Source organism: Botryllus schlosseri, chromosome 2 (assembly GCF_051294905.1).
Source record: "Botryllus schlosseri isolate E-star chromosome 2, Bs_hap1, whole genome shotgun sequence".
In the NCBI taxonomy this organism is placed as follows: domain Eukaryota; kingdom Metazoa; phylum Chordata; class Ascidiacea; order Stolidobranchia; family Styelidae; genus Botryllus; species Botryllus schlosseri.
Genome location: NC_137237.1, coordinates 27,277,005 through 27,301,283, shown reverse-complemented (window position 1 = coordinate 27,301,283; position 24,279 = coordinate 27,277,005). Strand labels below are relative to the sequence as shown.

The 24,279-nt window shown below is 40.9% G+C and overlaps 2 protein-coding genes across 2 annotated transcripts in view; one reads left to right on the top strand and one right to left on the bottom strand.

Moving 5' to 3' along the window:
• LOC145457428 (uncharacterized) overlaps positions 1-24,279 on the top strand; it is a 502,676-nt gene that overhangs the window by 161,228 nt on the left and 317,169 nt on the right. The window lies entirely within an intron of this gene.
• Positions 5,542-8,530, bottom strand: LOC145457403 (C-type lectin BfL-2-like). The gene is made up of 3 exons (XM_080335620.1): positions 8,422-8,530; positions 6,176-6,314; positions 5,542-6,017 (listed from the first exon to the last, which is right to left on the bottom strand). The coding sequence occupies exons 1-3, from the start codon at positions 8,492-8,494 to the stop codon at positions 5,747-5,749; spliced, it is 483 nt and encodes a 160-aa protein (XP_080191746.1). The 5' UTR covers positions 8,495-8,530; the 3' UTR covers positions 5,542-5,746.

The window sequence follows — 24,279 nt, the reverse complement described above, 5'->3', positions numbered from 1 at the left end:
CGGCCTGTGTTGACACTCGGACATCGTGTCTGGCGCGTGTTCGGACATGGTTTCTTGGGCGTGTTCGGCCTGTGTTGATACTCGGACATCGTGTCTGCGGCGAGTCCGGACATCATGTCTGGGGTGTGTTCAGCCTGTGCTATTGCCATTCAAACATGGTGTCTGGGGCGTGTTCGATCTGTGCTGCCATTCGGACATGGTGTCTTGGGCGTGTTCGGCCTGTGTTGACAGTCGGACATCGTGTCTGCGGCGAGCTCGGACATCATGTCTGGGGTGTGTTCGGCCTGTGCTATTGCCATTCAAACATTGTGTCTGGGGCGTGTTCGATCTGTGTTGCCATTCGGACATGGTGTCTTGGTCGTGTTCGGCCTGTGTTGATACTCGGACATCGTGTCTGGCGCGTGTTTGGACATCATGTCTGGGGTGATATCGGTCATTCAAAAATGGTGTCTGGGTTGTGTTTGGACTGACTTGACACTCGAACATCGTGTCTGGGGCGTTTTCGGACATCATGTCTGGGGTGTGTTCGGCCTGTGCTATTGCCATTCAAACATTGTGTCTGGGGCGTGTTCGATCTGTGTTCCCATTCAGACATGGTGTCTTGGGCGTGTTAGGCCTGTGTCGACACTCGGACATCGTGTCTGGGACGTGTTCGGGCATCATGTCTGGGGTGTGTTTGGCCTGTGCTGCCATTCTGACATGGTGTCTTGGGCGTGTTAGTCCTGTGCTGATACTCGGACATCGTGTCTGGCGCGTGTTCGGACATGGTGTCTTGGGCGTGTTCGGCCTGTGTTGATACTCGGACATCGTGTCTGGCGCGTGTTCAGACATGGTGTCTTGGGCGTGCTCGGCCTGTGTTGACACTCAGACGTTGCGTCTGGCGCGTGTTCGGACATCATGTCTGGGGTGTGTTAGGACTGTGTTGACACTAGGACATCATGTCTGGGGAGTGTTAGGACATCATGTCTGGGCTGTGTTCGGACTGCGATACCACTGGGAAATCGTTCTTGTTACTGCAAAGTGAATATAGCGACTATCCTTATTTCAAACATGACTATCCTTATTTCTAACATGACTATCCTCATTTCAAACATGAGACTGACGTCATTTCAAAAGAATCTGACCTTATTTCAAACAAATCGAACAGACATGGGGTGATTACTTTATGAATGTAATCGATTGCGATTACGATTACTTCTGAATCACGCGATTACGATTACGATTACGATTACAGCCAAATCAGGAAGTAGTCGATTACGATTACGATTACATTGAAAAAGTAATCACGATTACTCACGATTACATTTGTTCTGCTTAGGACTATAATCTTAAATGATACATGGGAAGACAATACAAGGATTGCGATGAAAAGGCTTAATGAGATATCAACTTTCTTCATCATGCGTCATTTGCTTATTACGTCATAATATATCAATTGCCCAACTTTATAGTGGATGATTTATCGCATCCAACGATTTCCATTATAGCCAGGTTTTTACCTGCCGCGCCCCAAATTCCTTGATAGAGTGAGGAGCGTGCTCGAAGGGGACTCAGAAGTATTTCGTAAACCAACATATATGATAGAGCATTTTCGAGAATCTATTTAATTCTTGTAAATATTTTTCGAGCTTTGCGATTCAAATATCTCTAGTACAGGGGTCACCAACGCGGACCAAATGAGTCGCCCGCGGTCGCTGTAGTAGTGGTGGCTTTTAGCGTGGGCGAGGTGGGCGGTCGCCAGCGGGGGCTGGCCGAAGGGCTCCCCTATTTGGATTATGCGCTTTTTTCAAGGATAATAACGAATAAACATGGAAATCCGTGTAAGGCAAGAATAGGATTCCGTACAGATGTGTCAATCATCATCAAATCATCAAAGTACCATATCCCGATAATCATCACGTCTCTGCATGCGGTGGAATTACTTAGTTTTAATGTAATGTATCTTTGCACATATGAAGAAATAGACATGGCCGAATCCAGCACCTGGCCAAACCTTGATAGATATAGATAATAATAACAGATGCGAAAGAGGGGTCTGGGGGGCGAAGTCCCCCATAAATTACGGATAGATACTTATAGGGGCCCCGGTAAGTCTCGCCCAGCCCCCCCCTCCGTTCGTATGGCCACTACTGCGCTGTAGCAAATATCCAAATAAGAGATTTGATAGTTGAAGCTCGTTTCATATGAGCAGCAGTTGTACATGGGTCGGCCGACGCCAAGGAACATACGAACGCATCAGTCGCTCGGGGCATTGCTTGTCTCCGCCCACGCGGCGGCTCAAGGGGAATCTATATAGTTAATATTCCCGAGTCTAGACGCGTAGATCGGCGCTTCTGCGCGCACTGCAGCAACGCAACTGAGCTTGGAGGAGCCGGTGTGAGTGCCTGCGAGTGAGCGTTTTTTTTTCTTGGTAAGGGGCGGAAACCCGACCCAGTGCTCTGACTGTCTTACTCTAAGTGAAGAAATCCAACTGAACATGGATAAACGACGGGAGAACGAGGTAACCCGTCGGTCGTCGCAATAATCAGTACACACTACACAAGAAGTAGCTTTTTGTTTCAAAGCAGTTGGTGACCCCTGCTCCAGTAGATAGCTGGGTTTGAAATGCATACCTCTTCCCCTCAAGAAAAAACATGCATAGGCTATATTTTATGGGAACAGGCATTTCGAAGCCGGTCATTACCGCGCCACGATCCCACAACATACCAAAACACATATGCAGTTTCGGCCAACACGCAACTCCACGGGATGTGATACCAAAGAAATACCTTGGCCGAAACTCAGGGTATTCGTCCATTGTCAATAGCCGCGCTGAGTGGGCGGGACTAATAACTACTATCCTTCCAATCTGGGCCCACAATGCAAATGTCACCCGGCGCATCCACAAAAGAATAAAGCCATGACAATTTGTGTGTGCGTCTCACAAAAGATATTCTTTTAGTCTGCTACGTTTGGGCGAGTACAATATCTTGTGATTATACAACGGACTGGAGGTCGCGAATTACCAACATACAGTAATTATAACAACATACCAGATGCTATGAATATGAATTACGTGCCCCAGCTTTACAGGTAGCACGGCCCGGTTATGATATATATCAGCAGCTGTTTATTTGTAATGCTTCGTTGTGGAAACTGCAATGTCTTATTCGACGAGTTCAAAATTCCGAATCTTCGTCAGGTGCACGTGCGTACTAGGGTTAGTTCGGATATCAATAATTTTCACTATCCGGATAACGGATATATCCGGATATTTTGAAATTTATCTAACCGGCTAACCGGATAATAACTGCTAAGTGAGACAATCGATTTCATTAGGTCTGCATGTAAAACGGATCGCAAAATCATTACACAGTGTTATTGTAGAGTACCTACCTACGCGCGCAGTATGAGCGAATACGAGAAAAACCACGCAAATTTAATGTTCACTGCTTCTGCAATGCCCTCTTTTTATAGCACAGATGCATCAATTGTGGGATCCTGTAGCCGGGACCGGAATTTTGTAACAAAGAGTCCACGTTCATTGAATGCTTTTTCAGCTTCCACAGAAGTGGGCTGAATAGAAAGCAGCGCTTCGTAGAGAGTCAAAAGGTTGGCAGGTCGTACGCCGGAAACTTAAACGGCTTTACATCCTTTTGACCATCCTTTTGTTTAGGTTTGGAGTACTAGAAGGACGACTAGCTGATACTGGAATTGATGCCGACATGATACCTCGCTCTAATTCATGTGATCAGGCACGCAGCCAGCCTAAAATGTAGGGGGATTGAAATAAAATCAGGGGGTTTCGATTCTTTTTTTCGAATTAATCATCAGTGGAAATCAATTACGCTTGCACGCACGCACATTTTTGCGAACATTCGATGTCATTCAGTTTCGCGGTGTCACTCTCAGAATCACTAATTAGAATACACTTAACTGCGTATCGTCAACAAGCCATCGAGAGATAGGAGCCAATGCATGCTGGGTCCGAGATGGTTAGGCCAGCGATTATATTGTTCGTAGGCCTATTGCAGATGCGATTGTGTAGGTCAACGATAATATCGTGAGCACCAAGCCAATGAAGATGCGATTGTGCAGACCAGCGATGGAATAGTGTGTACACTGCACATGGCCCATTGCAGATGCGATTCTTCAATCCAGTGGAACTATCGGCTTGTTGAAGACGCGATAAATCAGGCCAGAGACGATAGCCGAGCGCGCGGCAATCAATGACCTAATTTAACGATCTTCTCAGCAGGAGATCGCGTCACATTACATTGTGCAATGTGTACAGACGCATCTCGCTAATTGGCAACACGTATCTCATTAATCGGCCGCGCCAACACTGAATACGACTTATTGAAGCTTACTAAAACGTGTAAAATGCATTATCAACGATTCTTTTTTATCCGGTTAACCGGCAGAAAAATATCCGGATATCAGATAGTGAAAATACCTGCGGTTAACCGGTTAACCGTTATCCGGATAATCCAACCCTAGTGCGTACGTAGGCCTCCTGCTCGCCAAGCAGCAATGGTAAACTGCGTTTAACTAAGCACAACCAAACATTTATACATAAGTTACTATTTGAAACTATAGGCAGAGTGGTGATCAATATCCTGCTGCGAGGTAGCGGCTTCTGTAGTGTATTGATAACCTGATATACACCACGGGAGGTGTTCCTACAATCACACTACAATGTCCACCGCATGTCGGTTTACTATGTGTGGATACTTGTCACGCAATGACGAGCGGAGCTAATACTTCTGACGTAATAACGAGTCAGTGGCGTTTGAAAACAGACGTTTGTGCTAATGCTAACGTGGTATATTATCTCATTCTTGTTCACGAATATTCAGTTTATGTCATAGTCCTTGTCCAAACAAAAAGTAATCGTTCCTTCACAAACAAATCGATTAGATATGGGAAGTAGTCGATTACGATTACGATTACTTCGGATTTTTTTCGAATGTAATCGATTGCGATTACGATTACTTCAAAATGCTGTAATCGTCGTAATCGATTACGATTACTAATCGCGATTACTCCAAGTCTGAATCGAACCAACCCTAGCGGCACAAGATGATCTCGCGGGCCACATGCAGCCCGCGGGCTATGTGTTTGAGACCCCAGGTTTCTAGTATATCCTGCATATCATTTAATAACTGCATAATTGGTTTTTAACGCAATTCGCCAACATTGCTATTTCGTGGTGTTATAGATTAGCATGTTATGGGACATCACGCTCATATTTACTGAAATCATCTTATGCATATTTCGTCTGTTTCGTGCGATACGGTACAGGGCATGTATCGGTATTAGTAATGTCAATTACAAATCGTTGGTGACAGTTTCCGTTATCAATTGCGACATAAGGCTAAATATATTTGCCAGACATAGACAGGGTGAATTGTGGTTTAATCCCCCATTAGCGAAACGGTATATTTTGAGGCATGTAGACATTGAAACAGAAAGCACATGATACGCTCAGCTATAGTAACCGATTCGCGTGCTAACTCTGAAACGGTCGTTAGCCAATCGATGACAATATGAACAATCAAATAGTTCTCAACAATCACGTTTTATTGTCAACCAGCGTAAAGGGAGCATGCAGTGTGGTCGTGAAAATATCGTAATTTTCGTCGTGAATGTAGATTGTAGATTGTAGATGCGTCGTGAATAGCAACACAATTCATTTCCGAAATAGCGAGATAATCAAACACAGAACAAATTCTAGATTACGATTCCGCCACACTGCCCGTGCATCTCAGGCCTTCATCTCACAAATGTAGGAGTTGGTCGTACTACGACATAGTGAATCATTCAGGAGAAGTTTGCTGGAGGTTGTCGTCCAGATTTGACCGCAGCTTTCGCCTCCTGATGTGTCGTTCGGTTCACCTACATTCCAAGCGGTAGTAGCGTGATTCCAGTCTTTATAATCGCTCCAACTCCATTGGTTGTTCATTTTGAGTAGACCTACCCAAGGCAAGTTATGGCCGTCCCATCCGCCACTGACGAAGTGATTTTGAATGATATATCTGAATCGGAGAAAAATTTTTTAAACAGCTGCTCTCGCGGGTTTATACTAGGTGACCTGCTGTCGAACTACGAGTTACCAATATATTGGGTAAAGTATTCAGAGCATACATGTTACAGTTTTGTACCAATTCCAAACTTTTATACGTCCAACACTTACTTCACTGCGGCAGGGTCACGCAGAACTTCAGCAGCCAACCTGCCTCCCATCAAACTGCATTCTTGCTGGGCAGCTCGGCCGGTGATAGGTCCAGTAAATACCTGAAACTTGTAGCCCACGGAATTGATCCAACCCGAGTCTGAATCGAAACAGGTCGGTATCTTACACACCAATATTTACGGATAAGGGCGAAATTCCGATGTACAATTCAGCACCAAATCTTACGACGGGACCGAGCCCGACAGTGTAACAATATCCCATCGTCTCATGCGAAGCAACTTTTCGCCTTATATAATCAAATCACCTATTTAAATCTCGAAAAATATCGCCACATATACGTAGACGTAATCAATAATCCAATATACTGCAGTCTACGAACAAATCGCATCGGACGATGTTTAATAAGATGGTCATCGATTACTATGCCGTCTTGATCCTTGATTAAATTTTTCTCGATTGTTGGAAACTCAGTGTGCGCTGTAAATTGTAACAATACCGGGCCTACGAGTCAAAGTTTACCAATAAATTCATGCTTCGGTAAGGGTAACACAATCGAGTGCCCCTGTTCTGCAACATCGCGTAAAATTTGGTGTCGCATGCAATGCACTTGAAAGAAGGTTACTTGCTACCGATCGTTATTTTAATGAGGGTCGAAGCTACGCAATGAATGGCTGAAACTATTTACGCGACAGGTAAAGCATGGTTGCATTGTGATAGCTTTTTTCATCTAAACATATGATTTATTTCCGTCGCTTGGATTTTATCATATTCACACATACATTTTTGCAAACTATGACAAAGCGCTGCAACTTTGACGAAAAGGTTTTTTTGGTGTACACCAGAGTTGGATCAATTGTAATTTGTAATTAGGCTGAATGTATTTAATTACATTTTTTCATGTAATTGTAATTGAAGTATTTCTATTTTGTGTAATTGTAATTGTAATTTGTTAAATTTTTTGCCTAATAGCAATTTCAATTACATTGTTATTGAAACCTGACAATCACAACATAAAATAATTAGCCTATTTACATTCTATGCGTGCCTCGTTAACTAGATAATTCAGCCATGCAAAACTGTTTCCCATACTTCAGTAGCAACAGAAAACTTGATGAATTACAATATAGGCTAAACCATATAGGTTCTCAAACTGGGGGGGGGGGCGTGCCAAACTTGGGAGGCGTGAAGCTCCTGTAAACAGAAATTTTGTTCCGCGCTCGACGCGATTTACCTTCATTTCATAGTTATTACTAGGGATGGTGTGAACGTGAGGTTCACGTTCGCGTTCTGTGTGTGAACCTCGGAAATTTAGAGGTTCGCGTTCACAACAGAACCTTGGTAGGTTCTGCACTGTGAACCTTTTTCATATATTCAATTTTCACTTCATTATAACATCTTTGGTTCGAATTTATTGCATTTCAACTGCTGGCCACTCTATATGCATGGCGCTGGCAGCATTAAAAATCAACACTAAACGAGCGAGCACCTTCACAATCTCAAAAGTTTTACTTGCTTTGTTACAAAAGTTTGCTCGAAATATACAGCTTTCCGTTTGTGAATATCTATAAACTCTCTGCTGCGAGCTTGACCCGCAATCACACAACATCACGAGCGAAATACGTAGTTAGCGGATGATGCTTTTATTCAACCAATCAATGAGATTGATATCGTTTTCTGATGTTAAAATGTAGCAGGCGTACGGGGTCCGGTCTGGCCTAGACCGTTAAGGCGTAAGCTTGTATTCCCTTGTAAGTCTTCGTCGAAATTGTTGGCAAAGCGATGGAGGAGATTGATTTTATGGGAGCATATTATATTCATTGATTGCCTCATTTGATACATTTAGCGACATTTAAAACGCCAATATGTACTTCAGCATTGTGACATTATGTGACCCGAGCCGTCACTAGGTATCGCGTACATTAATATATAGGCTATCACTTCATAGAAAGATAGGGTTGGAATTAGCAATATGACGTCACATGACGTCATAAGGTTCACGTTCGTGTTCACACAGAACCTTTTAAAAAGGTTCGCGTTCACACGAACCTGAACCTTTCAGAGGTTCACACCATCCCTAGTTATTACTCTGTATATAGTCCTAATTTCATATTGGAGAATTCTCTCATCGACAGTCATAACCTTCCATACCATCAAACTATTATTTGAACACAATTAAAAATATATGAACTAGTTCATCGGGAATAATCTGTATCTACGTGACGTCAATAATATAGAATAAAACTCACCGCCTTCGACGTTTTTGCACGTTATGGCGACGACCAACAACATCAATGCAAGATCTTTGATCGTGAAAGACATATTTCGTTGTACTCGGTTAGAATATTCGCTAAAAGTAGGCTACCACAAGGAACACAATTATAAGAAACTACAAATTGTGGATGTGACACAGTAAAACCGTTTTTGGGAATCACAAAAGCGAAATTCAACTCGGAAAGCATTCAGTCCTGCATCTTCTGCAATCGTAAAGGTAACACATTCACAACCACAGAAGATATTGGTTGAGTGACCCGTGCTTTTTACGAGGTACATGCTCGCTTTCTGCTCTGAACAGTCTGGAGCATGTGCATATGACATTCATCTCACCACCCTATATAGGCATATCGTTACGGCCTTTTTCCTTTAGTCTGTCGTGGAAATTTTCCACACATTGCTATAATTACCAAAAATAAGGAAGTTGCAACATTTTAGCATCCGATTTAACAACGAGTGACTTCAGCGTTACCGAAGATCACACTATACGAAGAGTAACGAATAACGGGGGGAGCTGGGAGAAATAAAGTAGAGAAGTGATTCGATGGCGAATCGAGTACTGTAGCTGCGTGTTGAGGCCGGTGTTCGATTACCACTCATTATGACGTAAAATCAGTATACTGAGCACATATGTAGCATAATCGAATACAAAATTGATTTTTGAGAACTGCTGCATTATTTTACACATAATATAAAACACATTATTAGGAATACTACATTATTTTGATTGTGAATATGGTAATGGATTTTTTCGTCACGCACGAGATAGCCAATTTCTTTCGGCGCTGATCCACTCTGCGACCTCGTCTGAGAATAATGTTTGATCTTCATGTGCTGGATAGTGTAAAAAAATGTTGAGAAATGTTGTTGAATAGCGTGAACGAAATATAGTGGCGATTGCGATTGCGGAGGAAATATGTTAAATTATTGGAGGGCGACACTCTGCAACCGCCAGAGGTACATATCCAGAGGAAATGAGTAACCAAGTACTTTTACTTTTGTCCGAGTAATCAAGTCAGTTTATGTATACATTTTAATAGTCGGGTAACTCGCCGCACGAGTTGTGAGATCAGTAAGATTGAGAGGGATTGTGAGGTCGACGCTGGAAACGCTGTTATCGGGAACTTATCATAATGTCACTGCTTAATTGCCAGATCATCCAAGGCAGGGTATATACAGCCAACACTCGTTTGCCGATCATGACGTCATCGGTAAAGCCAATGACCCTTGGGCCAGTTTGCTCCCGCTGGGTTAATTGTAGGGGAGGATGTGAGCTGCAAGATATAGCTGCTCAAATGATGGAACATTTCTATAATAGATGTTGAACGATATTAACGACTTGAGTGTGAATAATGCGTGCGTTGAACCCCGCTTACTTATACCCCAGAAAAGGAAAGGAAAGGAGGTAGTTTATTTTTGTCCTTCATGTTTTTGCGGCATATACACCGGCTCATGATAGACATACACACGATCTGTGCATTGCATATGCATACCGTGAGTGCATGATGTGCATATGCCGCTGGACAAGGAAGGTACAGATATAGCCTTGTACGGCTTTCTAAGCCATGCACCACCCCTCCATGCTATCCCAGTAATGCATGAGCGCCAAGCAGGGAAGTCGCGCATACCATAGGTCATTGGTCTGACCCGGTCGAACCCACGACCTACCGATCAAGAAGCCGGACGCTTCACCATTACGCATCTCTTCGGATTTGTTGTGCGCAACTTAGATTTTCTATGCGCAGACACCGTATCAGCTGTCAGCACTGCGCAATTGCGCACGTGTGCAGCTTAGAGGGAACATTGCACAGGAGCAACGAAGTAGACTGTTGTTTATTGACTGTCGCTACTTGATTTTAGTGCGTGACTTTCTTGCATTTACTAGGTTTTGTGTACGTTTCTCTTATCATTTTATTTTACTTCCAAAATGTCAGGAGAAATGGATCATTACAACCACGTGATTGCATGACTTGACTATGACTTCCATTATATCGCGTTTCCCTATTATTGACTAATTGCCGTAGCATATCAGCAGTATAGCAATCAAGAAATCAATCAATCAAGCATTGTCAATACCATGTATTTCTGAAACAGGTTGGTTATTAATCTTTAGTGTTACCTGCATGGCTATTGTCAGTGCATTCTGCATTTGACTGTTGAGTGAATAAGCACCTCTATCTTTTATCCCCCTCTCTCTCTCTCTCACTCTCATTTACGCTTCACCTCTATCGGTAACGGCGGGAACTCGGTCAGGGTGAAAGGTCAATACACCGCATAAGCAAATGGAGCGATAAGTCGCAGTACAGCGATTTTGCGGATATGAACGAACGTGTCGCGAATCTCATCGTAGCAGAAGGAATGGAGAAGTTCTTGATTGCGAACGGTATTAAGAGAGAACACATTAATTTAACTGAAGGTAATTCGTTTAAGGATATCAACATGTGATATGTTATGATTATGTTGTCAAGAGGGTTCTTACAGCAAGCAGCAGTATGAGAAATATAAGTAGATTACCTTTTAGATCAACTTGCAGTAGCACCAGAACTAAGTTTCATAATGTCAGTTAATCTTCTAAGTTGACGCATTATGGGTTTATACCTAGTGATACAACTAAAATTCTTGACTAAGCTATGTACATCTTGTTTTGCAGTTGACTCACTTGTTATCCAATTACATGACATTTTATTCAGGATATTATTATTATTATTATCCAGTGAAATAAATCTTACTGTATTCATATCAAGTTCCCTCTATATATCCTATAGAAGTGTGTGTGCATGCTCAGCTCACTACTATAGTTGCTTCTATAGTAACGCTTTGCCTTTGCACTAGATCAGACCGGAGTTTCAAATGCTCATTCCGCGGAGTGTCGAAGCGATGCGTAATAAGTATTGCAAAATGCTTACTACGCATGAAAAAATATTTGGAGTAGAGACAGGTGCAGAGGTTAGTAATAGTTACCTATTCTAGAATGAATATTGGTAGTGATAGTCCTGTTAATTTCTGTTGCAATTTATATTGTAGCCTGTATCTTGAATATTGTTGTGGCAGAACTCTTGCCTTCATATCAACCAAAATGCAATAACTGGACTATCCCTCAACCAAATCTTCTTCATGGCTATTGTGATTATATTTATTTGTAGGGAGAAGAGGCCGATAAGGTTATGCTCCTGATGGATCAGTTACTGAAAAGCGAATCAGGGCACAGCATGATTTGAGGGCGATTAGGCTTGATGAGGTGAGTTGTAAGATTTGCTGTTTGCTTAACCTGGTACTTTGTGAACAATGAACATAGATGTACCATAACGTCCTGATTTGTCGGATTTGTACTGATTTTGACTCTTGTCCTGATTTTCAGCAAACATTGTTCGGCGTTATCCGTGTCATCTGGTATGTTTTGCATGCCAGGATCTGGCACAAGTTCAAACTTAACAGACCATTACAAAAGTTCCATTAGTTGTCTGAACATTTTGTGGCTTGACATGGGCGCATTTTGAGTTAGTTCTAATTCGGGGTCTGTTAATTTCTGAGTTGCGCCACAAGCATGTGCTCCAATTCGGGACTGTTGAGTTCTGAGGTGTGCTACAAAATTGGGGCACAATTGTTTTTGGGTGCTGAAAATATGGTGGGCAAGGCATATGTTTTGTATGGAATCGGGGTCCAGTGCTCACACTATGTTTTATGTTTTTATTATTTTTTATTAAATTACTTCAACTTGGAAAATCGTCGCTGCTCACCTGATATATCAGGCAAAACGTACCGAGATTCCAGTAGGGACTGTTCAATAAACACGCGGGAACTGAAAAAGGCTTCCAAACAATAAATGATTGTTACATATTTTTGAATTACATCATTTTCTTCATAAGGCTAGATCTAAGTTAGAATGAGCTGGTGTAAATTCGTTTTCGTCCCGTACCCTGGAAAATCTTTTCTGCTGCTAATGTAATTTTTGGTTGTCCTGACTTTTGAGTCCATGATGATGGCTACCATGGATATAGAGCGTAGAATTAGTGAATGCGAACATAATTCATGTGTCGTTCCAAAAGGGACCTGTATGATGGTATACTGATAAAATCTGATGAGATCGACAAAGGTTAGTAAACTTACTAGTTTATGGTTTACCCTCGAAAGTAATCAGAACTTCATATGTTCAAGTACTTATTTACAGAAGATATCTGAATATGTGGAAAAATCCATACATATCAATGATATGTATGAATCTAATTTGTGAAAACAACTGTGTCACTATAATTCTAATTCTACTCCAATTTCCGGTGTTTTTTTGCTCTAATTACAATCTAACTTGTGAAAACAACTGTGTCGCTATAATTCTAATTCCACTCCAATATGTGAAATGTTTTTTTGCTCCAATTAGAATCTAATTTGTGAAAACAAGTGTGTCGCTATAATTCTAATTCTACTCCAATTTGTAAAATGTTTTTTTGCTCTAGTTAGAATCTAATTTGTTGAAACAACTGTGTCGCTATAATTCTAATTCTGCTCCAATTTGTGATGTTTTTTTGCTCTAATTACAATCTAACTTGTGAAAACTACTGTGTCGCTATAATTCTAATTCTACTCCAATTTGTGATGTTTTTTTGCTCTAATTACAATCTAACTTGTGAAAACAACTGTGTCGCTGTAATTCTAATTATACTCCAGTTTGTGAAATGTTTTTATGCTCTAATTAGAATCTAATTTGTGATAACAACTGTGCAGCTATAATTCTAATTCTACTCCAACTGGTAAAGTGTTTTTTTGCTCTAATTAGAATCTAATTTGTGAAAACAAGTGTGTCGCTATAATTCTAATTCTACTCCAATTTGTACAATGTTTTTTTGCTCTAGTTAGAATCTAATTTGTTGAAACAACTGTGTCGCTATAATTCTAATTCTACTCCAATTTGCGATGTGTTTTTGCTCTAATTACAATCTAACTTGTGAAAACAACTGTGTCGCTATAATTCTAATTCTACTCCAATTTGTGAAATGTTTTTATGCTCTAATTAGAATCATATTTGGGAAAACAACTGTGTCGCTAGGATTGTAATTCTATCTCAATTTGTGAAATTTTCTTTGCTCTGATTCAAATCTAATTTGTGGTTGCAACTGTGTCGCTTTAATTCTAATTCTACACCAATTTGGGAAATGCTTCTTTGCTCTAATTGGAATCTAATTTGTGAAAACAAATGTGTCACTATAATTCTAATTCTACTCCAGTTTGTGAAATGTTTTTATGCTCTAATTAGAATCAAATTTGTGAAAACAACTGTGTCGCTAGGATTGTAATTCTATCCCAATTTGTGAAATTTTCTTTGCTCTGATTCAAATCTAATTTGTGGTTGCAACTGTGTCGCTTTAATTCTAATTCTACACTAATTTGTGAAATGCTTCTTTGCTCTAATTAGAATCTAATTTGTGAAAACAACTGTGTCACTATTATTCTAATTCTACTCCAGTTTGTGAAATGTTTTTATGCTCTAATTTAGGGTTACCATATTTCTGTGAAGCAAATTCTGGACGCTCTTTAGCGTCCACTAGTGGATTTCAAATCGAGTTATGATCACATTGTCTGTCAATATGACGTCACACTAGCAGAGCTTTGCTTATAGACCAGATCTGGTCACGAACCAGGTTCAGGAGTATGTGGCTGTGTATTGTGTAACCAAGATCGAAATCACATTTTTTCAGCTCTGCCCGCCCAAATAAACAATGATTTTGGGCCCACAATAGGGTAATCGACGCAACTTCTGGGAGGCTTGCTTTATGCATCTGGTTTCTACATGTATCTAGTCGTTAAATTTTTTGAATGACTTTTGTCAATAATATTGGTTTTTCCATATTACTGTAGTGTATAGTTTGATCCTATCGCCGCCACATGCTCATAGTTAGCGGTAGAGCTGGTGGAGGATAATGACTTCGAAAATACAGGAAGCGTAATTGTATATCGTCAAGTCATGCTCATGTCAAACCGATAAGATTGGTCATCAGCCTCATGCCGGTGCGCACCGCGGAGCTTTATAAACACCCCACACCCAGTCGTCTCCAATTTGAAAATGTTCCGTGGCCGGGTCAAAATTTGATGAGCTGATTACAAAAAGAAGTCAGCACCTTTGCCCAGACTTACTCACGTGCTATTTTGGAAGCTGATGACGTTCAACATCTTGGCGAACCCCAGAACAAAGGCAAACGACCCCCACCTTTGGAACCACTAGCTTTGAATAAAGCATTTAAATGGTCTTTACCATCCCTGGTAATATACCGTACTCCTATCATTGCGATTACAATTAGGCTTATTTGAGTAAACGAGCATTATTTGTATTTATTGCAGTTTTTGTGAGGGTGGTAGTCCCCATATTAAAAACAATAAACATGATAGTAAATCGCACGTAGCGCGATAAAAAATATCGTGTACCATACCCAAAAATAATGTTATTATGTTGATTTACGAAATAATTTTGAGCCTACGTCAAGCCTTCAAAATTCCGGACATTTCGGCATATTTTAAAAATTCCTCCCGGACGCAAGTTTGAACAGCGAAATTCCGGACATGTCCGGGAAATTCCGGACGTATGGCAACCCTACTCTAATTAGAATCTAATTTGTGAAAACAACTGTGTCGCTATAATTCTAATTCTACACCAATTTGTGAAATGCTTCTTTGCTCTAATTAGAATCTAATTTGTGAAAACAACTGTGTCGCTATAATTCTAATTCTACACCAATTAGTGAAACGTTTCTTTGCTCTAATTAGAATCTAATTTATGATAACTGAGTAGCTGTAGTTCTTATTTCGATTTGGAAAAGCTTGAATTTTTCAATTGTGCAAGCTAGAAATTCACAGATTTTCGTCTGCAAATTAATGTTCTGTATTCATCTTTCGTTGCAATCAAATATTTTTTGACCCTAAGCTGAGTCAAAATTCATGGATGGCTGGTATTAATTTCGAGCTCTGCACGAGTCAGCGTGAACACACCACCATTGAACACAGGATAGCTAGATACACATCGACTCCAGCACGTTGTGTTGTAGTTTGAAAAAAAAGGATTTGGCGTGTAATTTTGCGTTCCTCTGCACGCATTCGAATTTAGAGTGTAGGCCTGCTACTTATAGGGTTACCATATGTCATCTTTAAAGAGGATTTGTCCCTTTTTTCAATAAATTTAATATGTCATCGGAGGACGCCTAAATGTTCCCCTTTTCGGGAATTTGTCCTCTTTTTGTCGAAAAAGTGTATAAATGCGCTGAAATAGACTCCGATGTAGCGAACGCCAGAGTTGGCAAGACCATCAACGAAAAATACGGTGCGGTGGATATTTCAGGAGCAGGGATGGGGAAGATGACCCTTTTTAATTATTCAACACCTCTAAAATGGGATAAAAGCGGGTAATTAGGAAGTCGAGTCAAAGTGATGACCTCTTTTTAGTAAGCACAGGACTACTAGCCAAAAACTTTTAAAAATCACCAGTTTTCTATTCCGGTACTAGTTCTTTCAGAATTTTTGAAAAGTATCCTCTTTTTCAGATCTCAAAGTATGGTAACCCTAACTACTTACACAAGTGGTTATGCTTATAGACTACTTCCAGTTCTACCTGTTTTGTAGGCAGAATGACTCATTTCTATAATTTGGATTTTATAAAGTAGAAAGTATAGTTCTGAGGAATACTTGCATGTATGCGACCCATCGACCAAACCTACATTTTGAAACTGCTAACTCGAGTACTTATCAAACCAGTCTTCTTCCACTTCCACTTCAGTTAGTTTTTACCTGTCTTCAATTTTTCTACTTCTAGTTGTAATTAAGTAGAAATCTACTTGTACGTGAGTGGAAATGTTGACTAATTTGACCACCTTTGACCATACCCACAGAACACCACACCCAAATAATTTAGAGGTCATCATTGAAAAGCGGTTTAATAACCCTTGTTATAGCATAGGCTTACCATATTTTGAAAATGTAAAAAGAGGACACTTTTTCAGAAATTTGCAAGATGCAAAACCGGAGCAGAATTCCCAAAAACCGGTGAATTTTTCCCACTTTGTGATCGGTTGACAAAAAAAAAAAAGGTCATTTTTTCCGCTCAGAGCTCAAAATACCGTTTTGCTCTCGACATTGACAGGTGGATGACTAAAAAAAAAAAAGAAGGTCATCTTTTCGCTCAGAGCTAAATTCACCGTTTTTCACTCCGAAATATCCGCCGGAGCGTCACTTCTGTGCTGATTTGCGGCATATCACTCGCAATTTGCTTTAAATGTGACCTAAATTTTCAAAAAAGAGGACAAAATCTCAAAAAAGAGGACAAAAGGGCGTCCTCCGAGGACACTTTCAAGAAAGTCAAAAAAGAGGACAAATCCTCTTAAAAGAGGACGTATGGTAAGCCTATTATAGCACGTATAGTTTTCCCACGTATTTTGTCTGTTCTGATACGACTGATTGCGGTTTCAAGGCTTCTTATGTGGGAAGGAATATCGAAACTATAATTTTTGTTATGAAGGGTTGTTACCCTTGGCAGTTTGGTGCATATAATTCTGGCGGCTTAATCGAAGAAATCGTCTCTCGCTGCGTGACTCGAAAGATCACAATTAGGGATGGTGCGAATCCTTCACGGATTTGGTTTTTATGATACAATAAACAAATTAGATCAAGATCGATCCCGTACGCCTGATAGAATGTTTACATTAGACAACTAAGTACATTCTTTATATCAATTTCATTGATTGGTTGAACAAGCACAATTCGCTGACCATACCTACATTTAGTGTATTTCGGTCTTGATGCTGTTCGATTGTGGGCCAAGCTCACTGCAACGAGACACTAAATACTTGCAAACGGAAAGCTGAATATTTCGGGCAAACATGTGTAACGAAGCACGTAAAATATTTGAAATTGGCAAGGCTCGTTTAATGTCGAATTTATTGTTGTGCTGTCAGCGCCAGGCTAAGAATTTCAACCAAAGATGTTATAATGACGTGAAAATTGTAATAAATGAAAAAGCTTCACAGTGCAGAACCTACCAGAGATGAGCGGATTTGGAATTTCTATGTGCTAATCCAATCCAAATCCGAAGCTTCAAGTCCCAATCCGAATCCTAATCCAGAGAAGGAATTGGAAACTTTTCTTTCACAACCAACAATTCTCTTGAATTAAGATAACTTGGCATAGGGCTGCACCTCTCATGCTCATTAGCACCGAATGTACCATAGCGTAATGTACCAGAAATAAATTAATAACTGATCTGAATAAAGTTTGTCGCCATTCGCCGCACGCCATATCAATCTCCCAGAAAATCGGTAAATCCAATCCAAATCCTAATCCGTTCAGAAAAAATCTCTAATCCTAATCCAATCCAAATCCGACAAAATTTCACAAATCCTGTTTTTTCAAATCCTAATCCATGCTCATCTCTGGAACCTACTAAGGTTCTTTTGTGAACGCGAACATCTAAATTTCCGAGGTTCACACACAAAACGCGAACGTGAACCTCACGTTCACACCATCCCTAATGACAATATATACTCGAAGGACATTATATTACTCGAATCGTTGGGTGTAGCCTTAGTGACGACTCGTAGCCAAATATATGTAATTAAATTTAAATAATTCAGTGACACATATGTGAGGGACATTGGAACGGCTCATTCGGGTTAAACAATGAATAGGGCGTAGGCGATTAATGATTATTTTGAGTAATGAATACACTTGGAACGAAAGCAGCCGTACACTTACCTCTAACCACCTTATTAAAAGCCCATCACACTCCAAAATTGTAAATATACACCTTCAATATATCTAAGGGGCTTGCAGTCGTATTCTCTGCATTTCATCGCATGGGTTTCTAGTTATTGGAGCTCTAATTTTCATCGGCGACATGGCACTGACATCCTGGTAGACACGGATTGCCAACTTTTAGTGAGTAATGAGCAGATTAATTCAATTACGTTCATATGTCACATGCATAATTCCAAAGACTCAAATTTCATAAAGCTCCGTATCCTAATTTCCGCTACATTGACGATGGTATTTATGAATCGTTGTAATTAGAGACTTCAACGAATGAAGAGCTCATGAGATCGTTAGCATCAATTGCTTCATCTGCTTGGCAAGGCATGTTGCCGGATGTCTATGCAAGACTATATTCGCCAGATATTCTATTGTTATGTGCATTTAGGACTTTATATTGTCGCGGATAATATGAGCTCTCGTGTGGCCATAAGAGTGATCATCTATAGTGCGGGAAGATCGCCAAATTTCCAAGTCTCACTCAATCCTGTTTTTTTCAAATCGAATCCGGCTTCAATCCGGCTCCGGCCAAAAATAAAATAACTCTGCCAATATCCACATGGATCTAGCTAAATCCTGCACACTACTCCCTAATCATCCGGCGGTAACAGAAAACGACGATCCGGATCCGACGTTATCAGCATGTATGAATCCGGTCTCTATCCGGTCAAAAATGTCAAAGTTTAAAAAGTCAGTCACACATGGGCAAACGGCGAGAATAAGTGGTAGCCATTCGCATTAATCTGTACCCTAGATGTAGCATCTGATTTCGAAATGGTTGGTGACCCCTGTGCTGAAGATTTCCGGCCACGAAAATATGGTAGCCCGACTGTAGAGTATACCAAAAATTGACAGCAATTTAGTATTACTGGTACGTGCTGCATATTTTTAGCTTCGCATGTGATCACCATTAATTTTGCATCTGCCTGTTATACATCGGGTGAAACAGTATGTTCCCAAATCCATTAGCTCAATCAATCAACCGATGGATCGTTCTCGGCTTGTTCGTTGCTGCAGAGAAGTGGGCGACTCTTGTTCCTAGAACCAGGTCACAAACACTCATTTCATTAATCGGCCAACATCTAATGAACTATCCGGTCTGGGCCAGTCATAACATTGACGATATGTTCACTGTGATTGACAAATGTCCATCTGCATTCCATTCGTCTGTATTGGAGTCAGATGACCAATCCTTATTTATGACGGCAAAATGTATTTCTATATAATCTTAAGATCTCCCAATAATATATCCGGCTAACCCCTAATTGTGTGTTCAACTCCTATGCTGTGTATTGTATGATTGGATGTTCTCTCGTCTCATTGTTATGACCACCAGTACAGTTGACTTTGCCTAACGTTCCTTTTTTATTTTTACATTGTTATGTCGCCTTCCGTGACATGTCACCTCATTTTGTCGCCTTCCCTGACATGTCACCTCATTTTGTCGCTTGCTTTTTAAATTATCTTCTTTTTACTTTTCATTCAGTGTGCAATGCGTTCTCTTTACATCGTCTATGCCAAGGTGGGTGCCTGATTTCAAAGACTACTTCAAGTCGTTTCGGCACCGTCCTATCATTTCATTGTGTCGCAATTTTGTGGTGTATTGAACTTTGTTAGATATACAAAATACTGTCTTGGCAATCTGAACCTCACGAGACAAATACCATCCCGTAGGGAAAAATTATATTCCAGTGAAGAAATACCAGTTTGAAATCGTGTGCGTCTCTTAGTTTAGAAGCCTACGTTTGGGCTATTCTATATTTTTTTGATATAGCCGACAGGAGGGCACGAGATAACATGTTACGGAATCATACTAATGGGCCCTACAGTTTCCAAGACACCTCACTCAGCTCTACCGGTAAATCTGATTACGTGAGCAGCGAGGTCAAGAAATTGATAGCAATATATATGTAATTTTCGCGCTTCGCGCTGGCTCACTTAACAGTACAACTAGTTTCGTGGCAATAGCGAACAAGGTGATACGGGTAGGCTTATCACCCTATGGGTGCCGACGACCCAAGTTTACTATTTTTGGGGGGGGGCTGACGAAGTGCTGTTTCGTTCCTGCCAACGGGTATATGCACAAATATGTTTAATTATTATTGAGGGGCCCTACCTTTTCAAATACATCTCCCTCGGCTCTACCTGTAAAACTGATTACGTGAGCAGAGAGAGGATAAAAATTGATGGCAATAGATATGTAATTCCCGATCATATTGACCGATTCAATCATGAATTACAGAAAATTTTCGCGCTTCACGCGTCCAGGCGAAAAAACCTTACTTACTAAATCGCCCCGAAAGCAGCATAATTGGTAGTCCTATAGCTCACGACCGAAGCGTCCGCATAATTTATCTTTATCGAAAGCTAGTGTTGCACTGATTCCAAAAATACAAATTGAAATATCGCCAGGGCAAACTACTCTGAAATAGCCACCAAAGGTCGATTGTTCTGAACAATCGGAGCGCAGCAACACAATGACCATAACAATGGCCAATGGCGTCAAGCGATTGATCGGAACAATGCCAATTTTCATATTTTGATGACTATTTGGGGCCCGTTTCATTGCCCTGGTATTCGTGCGGCCCCGACCGTACTCTGAAATTATAAATTTGGCCCTGACACCGAAAAAGGTTTACAGCGTTGCGAGCAAATATACTGGAATTGTATTCCTCGTGTAACTATTATCTGATCTATGTACCTTACATACAGTGGTTTCGCATTGACGTTTTCGCCTCTGTGATATATGTCATCGACTTATATTAGTAATGGTGCCTAGGGTGAAACACCAACATCGCTGTCGGATGAATATAATGTGGCCTACGAGAACTGGTTAGCATTACTTCCTATAACAGTCAATCACTTTTTGACAGGGTTGTAATGACTCGAGTCATGACTCGACTCTAGTCCGACTCGAGTCACGATTTGCTGATGACTGGACTTGACTCGAGTCATTTTCTAAAATTACGGAAATGACTCGACTCGACTCGATTCAATCTGTTTATTGAATCGACTTGGACTCGAGTCATTGCGCATGACTCGAACCAAGTCATATGACTCGAGAGTCAGACGTCGAAGACCGACATTTCATTGTAATTTCGAAGAATAGTAAAGTAATCATACTATTTGGAGTTTATCTATTTGTCCTGGTACTTGAAAATGCGACCAACAACTTCTAAAAGTGAGGAAAATTAGTATATTACAAATCCAAACCAGTCGATATCACCAAACAGAGTATATAAAGTGGATTTAACAAGATTTTTAATGGGAACCAAGCAGTCAACAAAATGACTCGGACTCGGACTCGACCGTCTACTCGATGACTTGGACTCGGAATTGACTCGGTGGTGAATTGAAAATGACTCGACTTGACTCGAGTCAAAACTATGAAAGTGAGATTGACTTGTGACTCGGAGCCTTGTTACTTGGTTACAACCCTGCTTTCTGTGACAGAATTAGCTTGAGAATTAGAGATTTTCAATATATAATATATTCATATTCCACTCGGAGTTTTTCGACCAACTCTCGTCAGGAGCGAACGCCGTTAATTGCGGTTTATACCAAACTCAAAATAGAGAAATAAATTTGTCGTTGTGAGGTAGTATGAGGACAAGTACACAACGTCGCGAATTGCATATAACAAAGCCCCGTTGCGGTATAATCAAGACAAATTCTGCTATAAAGTAACCGAAAACCAAAACAAAGGAAATATTTCCAGAGTGTAGAGTTGTTTTCTGGCGGCAGAGGATCGAGCATTGCAGCTGTTTCTTGGTTAACTCGAGAACCTTTAATTGTAAACAGAGAGCGACCACGTGCAACTATGGAAATTAACTGACTGCCAACAAAATAGTTGGTGTTTTAGGAGGTGTTCTCCTGTGGCAAAATTGCAAGTCGTTATCTCAAGTTTTAGAGGGTGCTGCAAGGTCCAAATCTTCAAGGAGCGTGCCTAGATCTACCTGGTAAAGTATAAGTAGGCCTACGAGCACGAGCAGGCAATCTATCAAAAATTCAGATCACTACTTTCGCTGGTTAACAAACAAGATACCTTATATCTGTGATTTATATGGTTGATCCCTGTCTCCTTCTATAGATTATCGATAAAAAAAAACGTCAATGAACCTGCAATAAGCTCACAGGAAAGTCGTTAACATTTGTCTAAATGCGTTTGAAAGTAGCTGCCGTAGAGTGGGCGTGTCAGCGACCATAGAACAGCAAGCGGCAAGCAGACTAGTAATCACGAAATCACGGCGTTTGATTGCCTAATCTACTATGCTTCAATGATCACGAAGGTGGCGGCTTGCTGATCAGCTGGTCAAGGAGACTGCTAACGGCGATGTATTTGTAAGCGCGTCGTATGTTGGTCAACAGGTAATGATTTGAGATTAATTCAGAACATGCCCAGTAGGGCTGTTAAAAAAAACATTTTTTCCCGAATCTTGCGGGCTCCGTGATTAAATCGTTAGGTTGCCTTGAAAAACGACACACACCAAATTTGGATTCATTCTAACCAATAATCGCTGATTTCGTAGAGTTTGAAAATTTTGAGTTTACTTAAAAATGCAAAAAAAAATTGTTCCAAATTTTTCTGTCGACCCCATGAAATTGTTGCGCTGTCTTCAAAGACGATGTTAAACAAATCTGACTCAATTCCAACCCGTAGAAGTTGAATTATTTGAGTTTTTCTTTGATAATTCGGGGATTATCCTTGATTATCCTGATCCTTGATTAAGCTTGACATTGACACTATACTTTGTTTGATCTTATTAGGCTCTTGTCGTGGTATATAATTGAAGTCTTGAATGCTGTAAGGGCTTGATGAATCAGTCATTTATGCTTGGCACTTGACATATTCTTGCAGCATATTAAATATGCCCACAAGTGCTGTCAACGTCCTCATTGATGGCGCGGAAAGAGGTCTAAGGATAAGCATAGACTATGCTGGTAGGACCAGCATAAAGACAGCTTGCTTGCATTGCTAGGCATGTCGCTAATGATTCTTGGATCAAACTGCTTGAATCAAACCAGACATGGACATAAAAAGAATGTAATGAAGCGGTGTGGTAGTTACACTTCTTCAGAGTTCCAATGTAAGCTACCTGGTCGGCCCACATATCTTCTGACCATACAGGATTGTGTCCAGAATCCATCTGACATGGGGTGCTGCACCAGTTTGGCGATGACTAATATACCTTACCTGCACCCCGAAAAGCAGTACCACTTGGCGTAATCTCAAGCATATCAGATAGGTATTTCTCGGAACTATACTTAGTTCTATAACTTCACAATCATTCGCTGTTTCACCTCTGTCATGCCGGCAAGAGGCTATTGCTGCTCTAAACCAGTGGTTCTTAACCTTTTTTCTCCAGCGCCCCCTGTCAAAAATTATCGTGCTCCAGCGCCCCCCAACCTCATATTGTAAGGAATGTAATAAAGACAAAGAGTAAGAGGAATGGCCGTAATAGCACTTCGTCAACCCCCCTAAAAACGATTGCCTTGCGCACCCATAGCGTGATAAACCAAACTTCTGAGGGCTCCGCCCCCAAGAACCCCGTAGCGTGATTTCGATGGTCAGCAAAGTTTGTGTGGCCTGGTCGCCCTAGGTACCAAAATTTTCTATAATGCATGAATGAATAGGTGGTATTTACATATATAAGTCGCTATAAACTTTTTATCCTCTCAGCCCACGTACTCAGATTTACCAGCAGCGCTGAGTAAGCTGTTGTATGGCAAAATAAAGGGCAAGTAATTAATAATTAAACATATTCGGGCGTGCCCGTAGGTACAATTAATTCGTTACCAGGGCCGTAACAGCACTTCGTCAGCCCCCCCCCCAAAAAAAACGTTGATCTTGGGCCCCCCTTCGGGTGATAAACCAACCTTCCGGGGGGCCTCGCCCCCAGACCCCCCTTCGGCTCTCCGCTATTTGCTGATACTAGTCATCTAAATTGGGTGTCCATTTACTGAGCCAGCTATTCTCGCCTAGACGCGCGAAGCGCGAAAAATTTCAATAATTAATGATTGAATTGGTCAATATGATCGGGAATTGCATGTAT